General features: G+C 26.4%; 2 protein-coding genes across 2 annotated transcripts in view; both read left to right on the forward strand.

Annotated features, from left to right (window-relative positions):
* The window catches only part of LOC136982324 (dedicator of cytokinesis protein 1-like), a 38006-nt gene extending 26183 nt beyond the window's left edge, over positions 1-11823 (forward strand). Inside the window, exons 7-10 of the mRNA XM_067278802.1 lie at positions 4880-5006; positions 8109-8251; positions 8351-8432; positions 11704-11823. Coding sequence (XP_067134903.1) covers positions 4880-5006; positions 8109-8251; positions 8351-8432; positions 11704-11808 — 457 coding nt within the window. The 3' untranslated portion in view covers positions 11809-11823. The remainder of the gene's footprint in view (positions 1-4879; positions 5007-8108; positions 8252-8350; positions 8433-11703) is intronic.
* A 2324-nt stretch (positions 11824-14147) lies between these two features.
* Positions 14148-19394, forward strand: part of LOC136982294 (dedicator of cytokinesis protein 1-like) — a 55124-nt gene continuing 49877 nt past the window's right edge. Inside the window, exons 1-4 of the mRNA XM_067278774.1 lie at positions 14148-14258; positions 14534-14609; positions 15527-15738; positions 17286-17410. Coding sequence (XP_067134875.1) covers positions 14174-14258; positions 14534-14609; positions 15527-15738; positions 17286-17410 — 498 coding nt within the window. The 5' untranslated portion in view covers positions 14148-14173. The remainder of the gene's footprint in view (positions 14259-14533; positions 14610-15526; positions 15739-17285; positions 17411-19394) is intronic.

A 19394-nucleotide genomic window follows, 5' to 3' on the forward strand; every position in this document is an offset into this window, starting at 1 on the left:
TTGCAGCTGATCATACTGAAATTCATGATGAAGAAAGAAGTGGGAGACCATCAATTTCCGATGAGACAGTTGATCAAACCATGTGTGAAGATTGGCGAATCACTCTGGATGATCTCTGTATATTGGTTCTGGGGTTTCCCCGAAGTACCATTCATAGGATTTTAACGGAAAAGTTGCAATATTAGAAGGCGTGTGCAAGATGGGTCCCGCAACATGGCGGCGAGCTGGTATGACATGGGCATACAAAAATTGCCAGAGCGCATACAAAAATGCATCAACCGAAATGGTGATTATGTAGAAAAATAGATAAATGTTCAAGCTTTAAAATAACATGAACATTATTGAAAATAAACATTTCTTTGTATTTTTGAAAAAATAAGAGATGTTACTTTTGGGATTACCCTCATACCATGATCTTCAATTACAATATTACAATCACAGATGACACAATCAAAACACAGATAAGTCTACCTAGCAAAGAAGACTATAAACATAACCATAACATTCAACAAGGATTAAACAGGCAAGCACAATACAATAAAAGTAACATAACACCAAACTTAATGAGAGAGGTTAGGAAAAATTAAAACTCACACACAGTACTAACAACACAATATGCACATACAGAAATAATTGACACACTCAAACAAAAACTAGCAACCAAGACACAAAGACTGAAATGATACAAAGCTTATATACTACAAAAACAACAAAATAAATTACAAACAATGAGGTAGTTTTCTTCTATAAGTATTAGACGTTTATGGTGTGGTTTTTTGTATATATTGCTTAAGTATCAATTTCCCTTGAAAATTTTCTTTTTCTCAATAGATTAATTGATTTAACTTCACAGTTGGTTTAACCGTAGTTATTTCGTCTGTACCGCATTTCATCAGAGACAAAGACTATTGGGTTTTATTCACATTATTCTTTATTTCACTATGCATTTCGGGTGCAATCTTTTCCGTTTATTTTGCACTTCTCATCAGGTGTTACATTTCTACAATTGGTAGAGAATACATTTGTTACATTAATTATTGTAGATGGGTTTCTTAATATATATAAGTTATAAAAGATTATTACAGTTTTTTTGGACTAGTCATAAAGAGTTATTACAATTATTATAATTATTACATTATTTAGATTGATTTAACACAAATTAATGTAAGGGATTATTTCAAATTTTATTATTGTTAGTATTATTCGGTACTAACCTTTTTTAAGACCATTCCGTTATGAGGTGTTTATGTCACCGTCCCCCGAGGCATTTCTAACTGTCCTTCGTTTAGTTTATTTGCGTTTCTTAAGCCCCTCCCCATTTCCTCCCACACTTCGTCTACCTCCATGCCATTGTTTAGATTTATTGTGTTGATTTTATTGACTATTGTAAAGTGTTCTTTGAATTTTCGTAAATAGTTGTCCTTCTCTCTGTGGATTATTTTTATACTTTTTTTATCGATTGTGCATCCGAATTTACTGCAGTGATCGGTCCATGGTGATTGGTTATATTTGAGTCTGATTGCTGCTTCATGTTCTTTAATTCTGGTCTTTAGTTGTCTTCCTGTTTCTCCTATGTATATTGCTGGTTTTTTGCATGTACATTTTATTTCATACACCACTCCTGTTTCGTCTAGTTTGTTTTCATTTTGGATTTCGTTGATGTTGATGCTGTTTTTAATTTTATTTTTTAGTTTGGCTGCTATTATAATACCATTTTTTCTGAAGACTTTTCTGTATTTTTCATATGTGTCTTTAATATAGGGGAAGGACGTATGTGTAATATTCTCATTGTTATTTTTGACGTTGAATCTGTTTTTAATAAATTCAGTTGTCCATTTTTTTAATAATCTGTTTGGGTAATCGTTTAGGATAAAAGTATTTATTAGGTCATTTTTTTGTTTTTCTCTCCCTTTAACTTTAGATGTTCTGTTCCATATTTTAGACAATGCTGTTATAAAGTTGTTTCTTTTAATAGTTATGGGGCAATACGATTTATAGTTAAGGATTTTGTCCACATTGCTGCTTTTTTTGTACGGTTTTATGTTGATGTTGTTTCCTTCTCTGGTTATAGTTGTGTCTAGATAATTTATTGCTTTTTTACTTTCAGTATCACTTTTAAATTTTATTGTATTGCTTAGTGTGTTTGCATAGTTGCATATTATATTTTCATTGGTTATTGCTTCGTCGTATATTATTATTATATCATCTACATATCTAGCCATAAAAGTTATCCCATTTGTGTTTGCTAATTTTTTATCTATTTCTGTCATGCATATTTCTGCGAGTTTCGGTCCGATTATTGTTCCCATACTAATGCCATTTTTTTGTCTATATATTTTTTCTTCTATATGGTAGTAATTATTGTAAAAACTGTATTTTATTCGTTCTAGTAGCCAGTTATGTATGTCTATCTTGCGTAGGCTTTCCTCAATGAGTTCCCATTTTATTGATGGGTACATAGAGATTATGTCCAGACTTAATAACCTGTATGTTGGTTTCATTTTAACCGTCATTAGTTTCCTTATTAGTTTGTCGGTGTTTTTTATAGAGTAGGTTGAGTATGGGACTATTTTTAGTTTTTTCTTTATGAACAGTTCTAGGTTGGATAATATTGTGTTCTTAAAGTCCACTAGTGGTCCACTAGTAGTCAAAGAACACTTTACAATAGTCAATAAAATCAACACAATAAATCTAAACAACGGCATGGAGGTAGACGAAGTGTGGGAGGAAATGGGGAGGGGCTTAAGAAACGCAAATAAACTAAACGAAGGACAGTTAGAAATGCCTCGGGGGACGGTGACATAAACACCTCATAACGGAATGGTCTTAAAAAAGGTTAGTACCGAATAATACTAACAATAATAAAATTTGAAATAATCCCTTACATTAATTTGTGTTAAATCAATCTAAATAATGTAATAATTATAATAATTGTAATAACTCTTTATGACTAGTCCAAAAAAACTGTAATAATCTTTTATAACTTATATATATTAAGAAACCCATCTACAATAATTAATGTAACAAATGTATTCTCTACCAATTGTAGAAATGTAACACCTGATGAGAAGTGCAAAATAAACGGAAAAGATTGCACCCGAAATGCATAGTGAAATAAAGAATAATGTGAATAAAACCCAATAGTCTTTGTCTCTGATGAAATGCGGTACAGACGAAATAACTACGGTTAAACCAACTGTGAAGTTAAATCAATTAATCTATTGAGAAAAAGAAAATTTTCAAGGTAGTTTTCTACAGACAACTATATACCAAACATACCACACAATCACAGCACAAAGGTATGCCAACAGAAAAACAACTCACAGACTATTGGTATGCTTTTTGGTCCAATGCAGCAAACACAAAGATGAAACTGGATTAAAGAGAAAGAAGAAAACATGCAGGAGACTCCAAATTGTACCCTGAATTGAAACAAAAAGAAATGACATCCAACATGCAGTTGGAGACACAGTGCAGATAACATTCACAATTTCTAGTACAAAAAATTTCCATCTTTTCACCAAGAACTAGACAAGCATTTTATGCACACAATCAACAATCCACAAGACATGCTAAAATTTCTTATACAGTACATCATACATATGAAACTCAAAAACAACATCTAAGATCCTACACAATACAGACGTGTCTTTCTACACACTGCAAAATGCTCACTTCATGTATCACAAACAAAATATACAATCATATAGAATAATACAGCATTCTCACAAAGCAATAAAAAATGTAAAAACCACATGGTATGTAAAGAATAGTTATTTGTAGATTACATTTATTCTACAACAAGCACAAACAACACAGAAACCTACATGAAAATGAAAACATTTAACATTAATCATTCTAAAACATTTTCATAAGTACAATTGTTATATTAATGTTAAATGCTGTATTATATACCATTTTCTATATCCAAGTAAAAACAGACAATTTTATTTATCTTTCTCACAAATTAATTTATTGTTATTTAAAGATTTATTTTTTATACCTTAACTGTTATAAATCAATGTTTACAATTTCTTCTCAAATTTAATGTTTGTCATTACCATTAATGATGTTAGGCTTAGGCTTGTTAACATACTGTATATTTAAATTCTATTTAGATCATAATAAATTCAAGAGAGAGAAATTTTGATACCAAAAATATTCTCTGATTATTTAATGAAATAAGGCTTATTTATGAAAAAAGTATTTCACAATAAATAAATTAAAAATTAGCATTAATACAATATAAATGTCTGCTTAATACAATTTAATATAAATACAGTATATATTTATCAAAGATTAAAATATAATGAAAAAAAATGTATAAAGTGTATCCTTAACTCAATATAAATATTGATTTAAATATTTCTGTGGATTTAAGTTCAGATTTTCAAATAATAATAATGATAATACACAACTTATGGTTGACTAGATTTAAATCATATTCTAAAATTTTATCAGAATTGATGATTAATATGAAAATACAATAATAGTATACTTGGATATTGCTGCCAAAAAATATAATTCATTGAATTTATAAAATATGTGAGTATGTTTCCATTTTTTATACAAAAAAAAGAAATTAACAAACAATATATATAAAGATGAACTACTGTATTATTTATTATACGAATAACAACAAAAACATTGTTATTTCTTATATAAAATATATTAAGTTAACTTTTCAAAAATATTAAAATTACTTTGTGAAATATTTGTAAAATGTTAATAATTTAAGAGAATTTGAACAAATAAATGAAAACATTTTTGTATATTTAAGAAAATTTCTTTGGACTTTGCTTAGATTCAGAGAAATGAACTATTAATGATTAAATTTCAGAATAAAAGTTTTTGAAATTAAAATTTTAAAATTATTCAGTATTCTAGATTTGGACTTAGTTGTAAGGGATGATCATGGAAACATTCTGAACCCTGATGTTTCAAGTACCATTGATTTATATAGAGCACATGAAGCTGCAACACAAAGAATTAAACAGATGTCGACGGTAAAAATAATTTATATTATTATTTTAATAATAAATAATTCTACATATATTTTTTTAAATAACTTAGTTTATTTAAATAAATATAACTTTCTAAACATTAAAAACTTCACAAAAAACAAAAACATTTATTTATTTTTCTATTTTAGATTTCTTTAATTGAATGAAGAAGATATTTAAGCATATGATTAAATAAGAACTTTATTTGAATAAATATTTTTTGAACTTTGATTTGATAAAAACAAACTTTACATTCTCTACAACATTTCTCCACAACATTTCTCCAACATTACTTTTTTTTTATTTTATAAGGATTCTGAAGTATATCTAATAAGAAAAAAATTAATATAAATTTACAATTATTAGGAATTTGATTGCTAGCAATAATGTAACAATTTCTAAAATTTGATCTTTTAATGAAATATGGTGCCACATTTCTTAGATCATTATTATTGATCTCATAATCTTTGTTAATGTAATTAAGTTTTTAATTAAAAAAAAATTCTACAATTTGCTACATTGCTGTAACATGCACAAAAAAATTGTTCTTTAGTTTTTGTGCATTTCACACCAATGTAGCACATTGTAGAATTTTATATTTAACTTCTTAATGTACTATCCTGAGTTAACTTGCATTTTGTTTTAAAATATCATCCCAAGTTAATTTGGACTGTTACTTTTTTTCTTATTTCCTGCATAGTATTACAAGTATTTTTGTCATTAGATGTGATGAAAATACACCAAGTTTTGTGATTAGATAGCATTTTCATATATACCGTGATATCTCGGTTTTTTCGATAATCTGTCTGAAAACAATCTGCAAAATCTGAAACTGATGAAAATTGAGGCAATTATTTCCATATGAATCAATGTAAATCCAATTAATTTGTTCTAGACACTCCATCTATCTGTCATAGAGTTGTTGTTTGGCTAGATTTGCAGGGTAATGCTCACACAACGAGAAACAATGCCACACTGGCAGGAAAACATGTCGGTCACCCTTTGTTTTCGCGAAATTAGCAGTGAGGTCAAGATAATTTTTACACATTCTCACAGCTGCTGGCTTTTCTAATTTCAAATTCTATAGATATGTATGGAATAGTGAAAATGCTATGCAAAGACTTGCCACCATCTTTGAAATGTTGTAAATTGCAGAAGGGAGAAATCTGTGCTTATAGAAGAGGAAAATCCTTGCTTTATGGTAGAAACACAAAAAGAATGTGGTCTTTCTGTCAATAATGCACATTGTAGATATGATGGACACTGAAAAACAGAAAAAAAAATAATAGAGCCAAAGGGTTTTTTGGATTATAATGACACAGGAAGTGTTGATTGTGCTGATCAGCATATGTTGACATATCCAATCTCCAGCAAACAAGGAAAAAAGTACTATAAAAAGATGATTTTTCTATTTGCTAGAAATTACCATATGGAATTCTTTTATTTTCTATAATAAAGCTGGGGGTAAAAAAGATTTTCTAGAATTTATTTTGAATTTGGTAGAATGGATTATTGAAAAATACGAGGGAAGTGTTTTTTCTCCAAAAATGGGTTGGCCAGGAAAGGCACCTTATTCACTCTGATTGGCAGAAAAAACATTTTCCTGAAGCCATACCACCAACTGAAAAGACAGGCAATCCCACAAAAGTGTGTAGAGTATGTTCTAAGAAACAAGACACATGAAGTAAATGTGTAAGAAAAGAAATACAATATTACTATTAACAGTGAATTTTTGTTGTGCATTGTATCATTCTTCAAAACCTATCACAGACAAAAAAAATTTGTAATAATAAAAAAAATTGCTTTATGTATTAATGTTCACTAACATATTTAGTAAGTACATTACAACATTTTCCAATAAATAAATCACTGTAGTAAGGTGTTTCTGAATTTTTTCTGGTATCTGAGTTAACTGGATAATAATTTATACCATAACTGTCTTAATTATCTACTTGGTTTTTTGAAATAATTGGAAAATATTATTATTGTTATTCAGAGTATGGTATTTTAAAATAGATCTGAAAGCAGATATAAAAAAATTAGGTCACTTTTAAAACATACTTCAGAAAATAATCAATACGTTAGGGGGTTAAACTGTGTTTAGCATTCACATATTTTTGTTCTCTTTTCAGTAGTATTTGAAAAAGTTTAGTTTTTGGAACATCAGTCTGATGATTATTATTAAATATGAATGAAAATGTTTTTTCAGTTTAATCTATCTTTTTTGCTGCTGTACAGTGTTATGTGTAGTTGAGTACAAACGTCGCATGAAAATTAAGTTTAATGATTGTTATGATATGTAATTTCATTAATAAAATGATAATATGTCAAACTACCTCAAAAATATTATGAGTGGCTCACATTTTTCTGTTAAAATGTCATAGCTCATTTCAGCATTTTCAAAAGAAATTACAAGATATTTTAAATCGATTTTTATGAAATAAATTTTATTAGTCATTACATCTTTTGAATTAAAATGAGATCAGTCCAATGAATATTTTTCTATAAAAATATCACTGTTTTGAATTAGATCTAGAATACAATATAATAAAGAAATAAACACTCAGAAAATACTGAAATTGCTTTACATGAAAAATTATAGATTATCTGTACAATTAAAATTTAAAATTATTAAAATTAGATTTCATTTTGAGATAGATATTTTTAGATATGATTTAAGCAGTGTTTATACAAATAATATAATCTTTAATTAGCTTATATTATTTTCATGATTTCCATATTATCTTCATTATGACTTTCTTCAAAATTTTATTAGGATTGTCTGCAGTTATCTGTGGGTATCTCCATGACTTATAGCTGATTGATTTGTAAATTTTAATTTTTCTTTCTCTTATTTTATAATTTTGTAGTTTCAATACAGAAATGTAAATTACTTTATAATATATTTTCAAAAGACTATGGTGGCATTTGCTTGTGTATTAAAGTTTCATTTTTAATGTAAATGTATTTTGTTTACAAAATAAAATTCAGATACTATATCTTCTTAACAATAAATATCATTTTATTAAAATAATTCAATATATATGTTGTTTAAATAAAATTAAAACTGTTAATTGTAATGTCAGTAACTAAATTTTATTTCAGTGTTCAAGGAGCTCAAAGAATCTGAAATCTTCAAGGTATTGTCACAGTTTATTTGTTACTGTAAAGAATTTTGTATGTCGAATTGGAGAAGATGCTGATTTACTTATGACATTATATGATGCTAAAGAAGGACAGTTCATCAGGTGAAAATTTGACTTTTTTTATGAAATATATATTTATTAAGAATTATATTGATAATTTATCTAATACAAAACTTATATAACATTTTAAAAATTTTATAGTGAAAATTATATAGTAAAATGGGGGAAAGAAGGATTAGCAAAAGATTTAGATCAACTAAATAATTTAAGAGTACTTTTCATAGTAAGTAAAATTATATTTTCTGATTTCAATGTCTAAAATTGACATGTGTTTAATTAATGTTACTTTCAACATGTTTGCTGTCATCCAAAGGAAAAAAAAAAAAGAATGAATGTCACAGTTTTTCTACATAATAATTTAAATATGTTTTATGTTTATAATATAATAATTAAATTGCACTTTAAAAAAATGTTTTCTGTTTCTATCAGCAAAAAATTAAATTATCAGTAAAATGATCTCTGCTTATTTTGATTTATTTATAAGCCATTATCATTTCTAAATGCTTCTACTTTTGAAAAGAGAGAGAATTGCTGAGAAAAGATATATACCTTCTATCCATAAATGTGCCCTTAAATGTCCATTTGTACTTTATTATAAACAAAAGTATTATAACTCTAGATTTGATTTATATAGAACATTGCAGGATTTTCTTTTGTATTTCTTTCAAAATAGCTTAGTCACTAACTGAAATAAAAACAGTAAAAAAGAATTACAAATATTAATTTGCTTTGCAGTTTCAAAAACTTTAATTTCTGATAATTTTTATGTATTAAATTCTTGCATTTATATTTCTTTCACATTGCCTGGAAAAATAATACAAAATAAATATTATTTGACAAAAATTATACCTAATATTTACTTTACATGCTGGAAAGACACAATTTATAAGTAAAAATACTATATTTCAGAAACAAAATTTAGACTTATCAAGATGCTTCAAAATATGTAATGAATTTTGCCAAAAAAAAATTCTATGCAAATTAAGAAATTTATTTTTTGTGTTCTATTATGATGAAAATATGTTACCACTCTATCAAGACATGAAATGCATAATATCAAATGGCAAAAAAGTCATTCACTGAATTAACTACAGTCAATTTGCCTTAAAAGAACATTGATAAAGCAAATTTTGCTGTTGCCCTGGCAAAATGTCATTGTCACAAAGTTAATTTTTATGTGATAAAGCAAACAAAAATTTTACCAGAATTCATTAAACCAAACTCTAAATTATCTTCAGAACTCCCAAGAAATAACTCTATATCCAATAATGGTTGTTTTTTTACACTTTTCAATCTGAACAATAAAAAGTGGTACTGTAGAATGCCCCATTTTGATTAGAATAGATTTTTTTTCTTCTAGTAAGCAAAGATAAATTGGATCTTTAATTGTAGAGCAATTCAAACATCTGGTTTTAGCAGACCATTCTGCTGTACTCAGAAAATAGGGGTTAAAGTTTAAGGATGCCCTTTAAATGGATTGAATGGATAAAATGGTACCAGAAATTCTCAGAAGTGGATCTGACTTTTACCTTACACTAGAGGAAGAATGCATGATGGACAGAGAAGAGAACATTCAGCAGATCATGATTTAGAGTTGAAAGTTGCTGTGCCATACATCATGTGTCAGAGGATTGTATGTTGTTACTAGAAAATGTTTTCATATCATATTTAGTAACTGCAAGCATAACAAGCAGACATATAATCATACCAAGCGTACACCTGGTATAAACTGTACCATCCATTCTGGCAGTTGAAGGTTGAATATTTTTAGCAGAAACTGACAACCTTCCAACACACATATGTAACATTTAGTAACTTCTAATTGCATTATTTTATTTTCTGTAAGTATTTAATTTTATGACATCCCAATTGGATTACCCTGTATATCAAATAATAATAAAGAATTAGCAATAAAGTACTTTTAAATATCATTATATTGATTTTAGTATTAATGAAGTAATTTAGAATATCATTGTAAGTTCAAACATTATCTTTTATTTTCAGGGCTTTTATTTAGTTATTGTTATTATTTACTTTGGGGACATTCATTTTGTTTAAAAGACAAAAACTCCACACCACACTGATAAAATTCTAAAATACAAAAATTCTTATCATTTGCATGACTAACACTTGTAACACCAACATCACTAATCTAACAAGGCATTGCGGATTAAGCAATCTTCAAGTGGAGTTAAAGAATTGTCTCTTAATCCTTTTGTTACTGATTTTTAAAAAAATCAGAGAATTTTTTGGAAAGACTAGTATATTAAAATATTGCAAAGAAAAAAGAACATTTGTTAATGTTTAACTATGTAAATGAGTTAGAGTGACTTAGCCAACTGTGACATCACACCAAGGCATGTAAAAGTCTGGCAACAATGAAGATGATGAGGTAAAGCTTATGAAAGCAAGCAAAGAGCATTCTAGAACGAGTGACAAGAATGATTTCCTGGCATTTCTTTGGTCTGATGGTTAGGCAGTTTAGATCTTAAGAATTTTCTTTTGTTGTTATTGAGTTCTATTTGGCTTTTTGTGCAGCATTATATTTTAAGTTTGAGTTAAGTTTCCCAATTGTTGGGAAGTTTTGGTTTCATTTTTGATTTGAATTAATTATAGTTCTGAATTTTGTATGTTTAGTGTAGTTCATAATCATTAATGCATTTTTGTAGTTTTTTACTAATCTCTTGTAAATTTCATTTGCTCATAATAAATTTTGTTTTTCTTTTGACATGTAGTCGATAAATTAAAACAAAATAATAATTCTTTCATAAAAATGTAACAAATCATAACATATTTATTGAAGAACACACACACACATGTTACATCTGTTTGTGTTCATGTTCATGTTCTTCAATATATACAGTTGACTCCGCATAAGTCGACAGCCAGATAACTGGACACTTGTCAGTTACATAGTCGATTTTTTGTGGTCCCAGCCAACTTACATAGCCATTAATGTTATTAACCTTAAAAAACTCAGTTTACTCAACATCGTTTAACTTGTCACCACTGGATAAATCAACATACTTTTCTGTTTCACACTTTTTAGAATTCTGATAAGTCAACTCCCCCCTGAAAAATGAGTTTACACCACACAGCTTATTGTACAGTGTAAACTCATTTTTTCAGGAGGGGAGTTGACTTATCAGACGTCTAAAAGTGTGAAACAGAAAAAGTATGTTGATTTATCCAGTGGTGACGAGTTAAACGATGTCGAGTATATGTTAGTTATTGTTATTTTAACATTAATAACATTATTGCCTATGTAAGTCAGCCAGGACCACAGAAAGCTGGCTAATTAACCTACGGTGTTGAGTTATCCGGGTGTCGACTTATGCAGAGTCAACTGTATATATTTGTATTGTTAAATATAAATATAACTTTAATAATGTTATATAAATTATAATGTATCCTTTATGCATTATAAAAATTATTGATATTTGTTTTATATCATCTGTTTATTATTATAGTAATTTTTAAATTTTATAATGTAGGATTTAGGTAGTAAAGATCTTATTAGAGAAAAAGTTTACTTGGTTTGTCAGATTATCAGAATAGGTAAGTTCAGAATTCTTTATATCAATAATAAATTGATATAGAAATATTACTCTCTGTTTATATTATTTCATTATGATGATAATCAAACCTTGCATAATTTTTACTTTACATTAATGTGATAGAGTACATTAAAAATTATGTAGTATCACATATATAAATATTTATATATTAGATCATCATTCTAGATTAAATAATTAATTTGCCTAACTTCTCAAATTATTAATAGATGACAAATTTGTCTTCACAAACGAGATTATTAGTAATTTGTAATATTAGAAATAAAATACTGTTTAGTATTCTATTTTACTGATTTTTTTCCAAATAATAACGCTAGGCAGTCAAATGCCAACATGTCTGCAAGATACAAATTTAAATCAAATTTCACACTACACAAACTTAATAAATATTTATTATACGTGACCAGAGCAATTGTATTGTACATCTACACTTTCGGGTGACACACAGACAATAGAATGAATTTCAGGCACTGAGAATTAGTTGCCAACCAACTCCAGTTATGGATAGTGTTGCCAGTCAATCTTCTGGCAAATATATAATCTGTTAATGAATTATAAAAGTCTTTACTTATCATAAAACAAAGAACAATACAAAAATTAGTGGAAATAATAAATATAAATAAAATAAAAAACAATACCAGTGATATCCAGCAGTTTACTAAATAATAACAAAAACAAACATTTTTGACAATTTTTAAATTGTTGTTATCAGCTTAAAATAGAAATTGAATATGTGCATATGTTCATATGTGCAAAATTGAAAATCACTTTAAACAAAATGAAATAATTATTTCATTGGTGAAAAATGCAATGTTATCAAAAATCTCATCTTTAAATATCAATTGGATTACACATCTATTAAGGACAGATCTAAAAACCATAAAGTCATCAGGTAAAATCAACATCTTTCAAAGCTTTACAAACAAATGGCAAGAACAAACTAACTTAGAATTTTTTTTACAAGAAAAACCCTACTGTATTTTCTTTATTATAAAATGCCAAAGCCCTATTAACAGACAAAATTCATCTGGAGTGTATTCTGTCCCATTATGGACAACAGATTCACAAGAAATTGGCTTGCATTGAAGCAATGGCTTGACCTCTTAACATACTTATCAAGGAGCACTGTTTCTACCCAAAAGGGCCTACAGACTACAGCATTAGCAACATTTGCAACCAGAAATGATATATTGGCACAAATACTTCTCAATGAAATAAATCTAATACACCCCATTAGGAATTGCACCAATCTGAAACTTCTGGAGAAACTTGAAATTTACAAAGCTACATTTTGTAACAACATAATAAATTAGAGAGATGCCAAGACATTCTCTAAAGCATGAAGATCCTTCTTTGAAGTACACTTATAATTTTATCTTTAAAAAACATATGATTGCATCATTGTTGACATCTGTGTTTTCCACCAATGAAATAATTATTTCATTTTGTTTAAATTAACATTTGAATTTTTATATATATGCTATTTTAACCTGATGATAATTTAAAAATTATTAAAAATATCTGTTTTTGTTATTATTTAGTAAATTGCTGGATATTATTGGTATTATTTTGTTGTTTATAATTAAATATCTAATTTTTTAAGTAGTGAATAGTTATCATTATAGAAATAAAATTTTTAACATTTGTTATGATGAATAATTCTTGAAATAATGTGAAAAGAATATTATTTTACTATAATCATTTCAAGTATATTTGTATGTATTTTTTATAAAAGAAATACTGGTACCTGGTACTAACACTAGGTGAGGTACTACTCATAGTATAAAAAAACCAAGATAAATAAAATATAGGTGTCCAGATAAAATAAAAAAAATAAAATACTGCTGCCCAAAAGTAGTTATTGACAAGACTATGTCTCATCTCTAAAATTGCGCTGCTGTTAACAGCTGCACATCTTAGAGGTATGAAGGAGTACATGTCAGGAGTTGCAATTTGGCACATAATATTTGATGCCCAAATCATGCACACACAAAATAAATCAGACTTGTAGGTAGTCATGGGACTGAGAACTGGATCAAAAGAAAATATGAAATGCTGAGACTGTTTCTACAAACAGGTGTGAGTGCAAGATTTGCACGTGCATTGCTCATGCTCTCTGAGACATAGTCTTGTCCCAAAAATGGCTTTGCCATTTTACTCGTATTTGAATTAAAATGCTGTAAGGAATAATGAAATACTGATGTGTCCTTGCCAAGATCAACATTGCACAGTAAAGTTAATGTTTATCACATTTAATCCTAAAGAAAGAAACATATATATGTTTGAAATTTCTAATTTAGACTATTCATATTAAAAGTTTTTTACTTTTAAGCATGGTTTTTTTTATAAGTGTGTAACGTAATATTTATTGTTTTATTCTTTAGGTGCTATGGAATTCAGGGACATTGATAAGAGAACTTCACACATTCAAAGGAGAACTCCTGATGGCTTAAGAAGACCATTTGGCGTAGCTTGTAATTATTTTAAATTAACTTCAATTCAAATTTCAATAAAAACAGCAACCTTTTTACTATATATTGCTGTACTATTACAGCAATTTTATAATTTTAGAAAAATGTGAAAATTAGTATATATTAAAATTAAAAAATTAACATTGTAAACAATAAAAATCTTGTTAGAGAGAACTGATTCTTACAAACTTTAAAAATTTTAAATATACTAGAAGACTATTGTAACTATTTTGAAAGTATGCAGAATTTTTAAAAATACTATTAATATACTTTTTCAGCTATGGAAATAACAGATATTATTAGTGGCAAATTAGAAAGTGATGAAGAAAAGCAATATTTTGTTCCTTTTGTCCAGTGAGTATTCTATTGAAATTATTTTGTAATAAAAAAGAGGGAAAGTAATATTTTGTAGTTAGAATAAAGATTTCTCTCTCTTATTATATCTATGTTAAACCACAAGTCATTTTGTATTGTAAAACTTTGTAAGTTTGGAAATAATTTTGACTAACTCCGAATTATTACTTAAAAATTTATGAATAATATTTCATTGCATAGATATTAAGCTTGAATATAATATTGTACTTTATTTAAGATTTAAGCTATATTCTAGTCCAGTATAATGAATTTTCTAATATTTTTGTTTATAAAATGTTTAAATCATTATCATTACTCACTAATGATAATAAAAATAATAATTGAAATATGATTATTGTTCTAAATATTGTTTGTAAATTTATAATATAAATTTGATTAAACTTATACTTTCAGTATTTTGAATTAATTTTTGGCGTAGTTTTTTTTCTTTTCCTTTATTCATTTTATTGTAATGTAAATGAAAAATTAAAATTTTATAAACTTCCATCATTATTATAATGAATTTTTTTTGTATTTCCAAAAAGTAGTTGTTTATGTATTCAAACTTTACTAAAATTAGAAAAATAATGCTTTAAGAATGAATAATTTTTCTGTTTTTTTACATTTTTTTACAACTTAACTGAAATTTAATCATCAGTATATGTGGTTTACATAGTTATATTAGGTGACCAAAAGAAGTTTGTGCAGTTTTCTGCAGTAGCCACTGTTGTAAAAACTGCACAAACTTTTTGGTCACCTGATAACAGTTAAAAAATTATAAGAAATACATATCCAAGTAAAAGTGAATCCTGTAATTCTTATTATAAAATGAGTTAAAATTTTAAATGAAATAACATTTTTTTTATAATTTAAGGAGTTTTATATTTTTATTATTAATTAGTTATATTAACATATAGGTGTGGTGAAAGAGATTTCTTAGAAAATGTAATACGAAAAGTTCTAGCAGCCAAAGATATTACTCAGAAAGAACATAAAGGGCAAGGACTTTGGGTTTGTTTAAAATTACTTCATGGAGATTTAAAACAAGTAAGAGAAGAAAATCCTCATTTAATATCAACTTCAACAGCTGTTGCTAGAAAAACGGGTTTTCCTGAAGTTATTCTTCCTGGTATGAAATCTTTCATTTTTTTTTTTTTTTTTTTTTTTTTAAATTATTGAAATATCATAGGTGAATGTTTTTAGCATTAAAATAAATTTTTATTGAAAATGAAGCTTATATTTTGATAATCAATTATCAAAGTTTAATCTATTAAATTGTATATACTAGAAAAATTTGTTTAAAGTAACATTTTAATTTTCATATATATGCTATTTTAATCTGATGATGATGATTTAAAAATTGTTGAAAAAGCTTGTTTTTTTATTATTTAGTAAATTGCTGGATATTACTGGTATCATTTTGTTATTTATGATTAAATTTAATTTTTTAAGTAGCAAATAGTTATTGTTATAAAAATAAAATTTTTAACATTTGTCATAATGAATAATTTGTTTGTGACAGTTCATAATGAATAATTCTTGAAAAAATGTGAAAAGAATATTATTTTACTATAATCATTTAAAATATATTTGTACATATTTTTTATAAAAGAAATACTGGTACCTGGTACTAACACTAGGTACTGTACATCATCATCTGAGCTTTTTTGTCAATCTTGGTCAGAAATATCAACATTATCTTCATTTTTCTTATTTTTTATCATCATCAAAATAAAAATATGTTGTTAATCAAAAATTTGTTCTATGGTATCTGCATTTGTTCAATTGGGGACTGAGCAACTTTTCTCTCGAAGTTGGGTTCGAGTACCAAGATATCACTGTATTGCATTCATTATTCTTATGAATGATTACTTACCTATGGTTTAAAAAAAAGCTTAATAACATGTACTTAAAAATGTTTAAATAAACTTTAATAAATATGAAGATTAATCTAAAAAACCAAAACACGGTGACAGTCTTAAATGCTAATGTCTGAAAGCAACAATATCTGGTTGAAAGGAAAGCTAGAACAAGGAGGAAAAAATTGTACTATTGGTTTTCATTAAAGTAAACCTGATGAAAGGCACAAAACAAATTGAAAATTTCAATGTTGTAAAATCCATGGGCAAAGTTGAGATGGCTTGTATTAAAAAAAATATCAAATAATGGAGTTTGCATTTAAAAATTGTGAAATTTTATACAGACAATTTCCTGAATTCTTGAACCATGTTAGAAGGAAACCAGAAACTATGTTGTACAGGGATATCTCAATTTTCCAATAGTGTTAGAGCGAAATCATGTTGTAGAAGTGCCATGTTGTACAGTACAAGGGATACCTTCATTTGTTTTTTTTTTCTTTTTTACAATCCATGCTTTTGAATATGTTGAATTTAAAATCAATTTTAATTCAGTTAAAAAAGAGGAGAAAGAGAAATGATAATAGATGAAATCTCATCTTTAGATTTAGAAGTTTAATAATTTATTTTTTTTAACATTTTCAAAACATGTAAAAGGTCATATGAGAAAGAATAATGGAAAGAACATTTTTAATTTAATAATAAATTGAGTAGATTATTAAATCTATTCTATTTATTTTGAAGAATAAAACAATCATATTAACATAATTTTAAATAATTGTGAAAGTTTAATATTTATGTAAATATTTTATAATGACAGGTGATGTTCGAAATGATCTTTATCTCACTCTGGTACAAGGAGAGTTTTCTAAAGGAGCTAAATCATCTGATAGAAATGTAGAAGTTACTGTTAAAGTTTGCAATGAAAAAGGTCAAATAATACCTGTAAGAATATATTCAATAAAATATTCATGATTTTTTGATTATTTTTAATAAATTTTGATTCAAAGTATACTATCAGATTTATTTTCATACTGTATTATTTAATTCCATATTAGAGTAGATTAAGTAGCATTGATTAAGGAATTATTAATTTTATTATAATAGAATATGTTATACTAATAGTGATATATATTTTTTAAATTTATAAAAGACCACTTATCATTAAATTTATCAATTACAAAAAGTAAAAAAAATAATAATTTAAAAACATCTGAAAAAGAAGTTTGATTCACAATAGGATTTCAATACATAATTCCTGAAATTAGATATCAGTGAAACTGTTTTTTCAGACACACAAGTAATTAAAAACTATTAAATAACTGCACAGATTATACTTTGTAATGCTAACCAAGGGAGGCATAATAATCAATTTTCTAGAAATGATAGTTTGATTTAAGCTTAACTGGACATGTAATTATATTATATAATAATACTGCATAATAGTAAATAATAATAATTTTGATCATATTACATAAACTTAATATAAAATACTAACTGGTTAATTTACTTAAACACATTTTGTTATTTCATCATTTGTTACTAATTTCTGTTTCTAATTGTCCTGATTTCTGAAATCTGTTTAAAAGTTTCAGATAAATCATAATTTGATTTTAAAAATACAGGTTACATTAATAATGATAGTTTCAATTTTTATTTATAAAATATCAACTTGAAATTTTGACTTTAAATGAAATTTTATTTTTTATATGATCTAAAATATTATTTAAGTTACATTGTAATTAAGTTTTAATGATTAAACAAATTCCTTAAATAAATAATATGCAAATTTTCATAATATAAACTGTTTGTTATTTCAGTAATAACATATGTAAGCTTTTCTTTCTTTTATATTAATCTACATTTTTCTGCCTGTTTTTTTCCTTTTTATTAATATATATATTGTTTTGAGCCTTCTCAATATATTTGTACATCCTAAAAATCATAATGTCATGTTCATTTTTTAGCTATTCTGTATTATCACTGTTTGACTACAATATTTATTTATTTATCCTTTAGTATAAGCATGGAATTGACATTTTTGTAATGGTCACTTTTTATTTTATTGCAGCTTTGAATTTACATCATCTCTATTTACTGTTGTTATAGGATTAACTGTTAAACAGTGCAGGATAATTATCTAAATAAAGAATTCTAAGAAATCATTCTTTATTAAGATAATTATTACATTTTGGATTTTAAAAAATCTATTGTTAAGATTTTATAATTGACTATTAATTTTTAAATGTTAAAAAAGATTGAATTTTTGAAATATTTTGAAAAATAAAATTTTGAATTGCCACTTTTTGCAATTATAATTTAGTAATTACTAAATAATTTGTCACTAGAGGAAGGCGTTAGGCACCATCTCTTATTAAATTAATATTTATTAAATAATTTAGAATATTCTGGAAGAAACGAATATGCCCAGAGCAGGATTCAAACCTGCATCTTCTGCATACCATACTTTTATTTTACTTGCTTTGTAAAGCATACAGGCTAGACACTTGTGACACACTGTTGGTCAATGGCAATTGAGTAAATTGGTTCCCCAAGTTTGAATTGATACTGTCTCTGGAGTTTTGTATGAGCAAAGTGCAACTTTGTGGTATAATATCTGCAAAACTACTAAAATGTGTCAAAAATGACTTATTTATTTGTACTCAGTACAAAAAACTGTGCAAGAAGTAATTTTCTTAGTTTTTTGGCCACAGTACTGTACATAGTCTGAAGTCCAACCTAGATGTCCACAAAGTATCAGGACATCACCTTGGTATGCCATGGCATGACTATGGCACTGGCAGTTTTGTAATATAAATTTATATTATAAGAATTGTTGTAAAATAATCTTAAAAAATACTACAATGTGATACTTTGGAAAAAATGACACTTACTAATGTGTCACCTATAGCTGAAGATATTAAAATAG

This window comes from Centruroides vittatus, unplaced genomic scaffold (assembly GCF_030686945.1).
Source record: "Centruroides vittatus isolate TY-2023 unplaced genomic scaffold, ASM3068694v2 contig_1168, whole genome shotgun sequence".
Lineage (NCBI taxonomy): Eukaryota > Metazoa > Arthropoda > Arachnida > Scorpiones > Buthidae > Centruroides > Centruroides vittatus.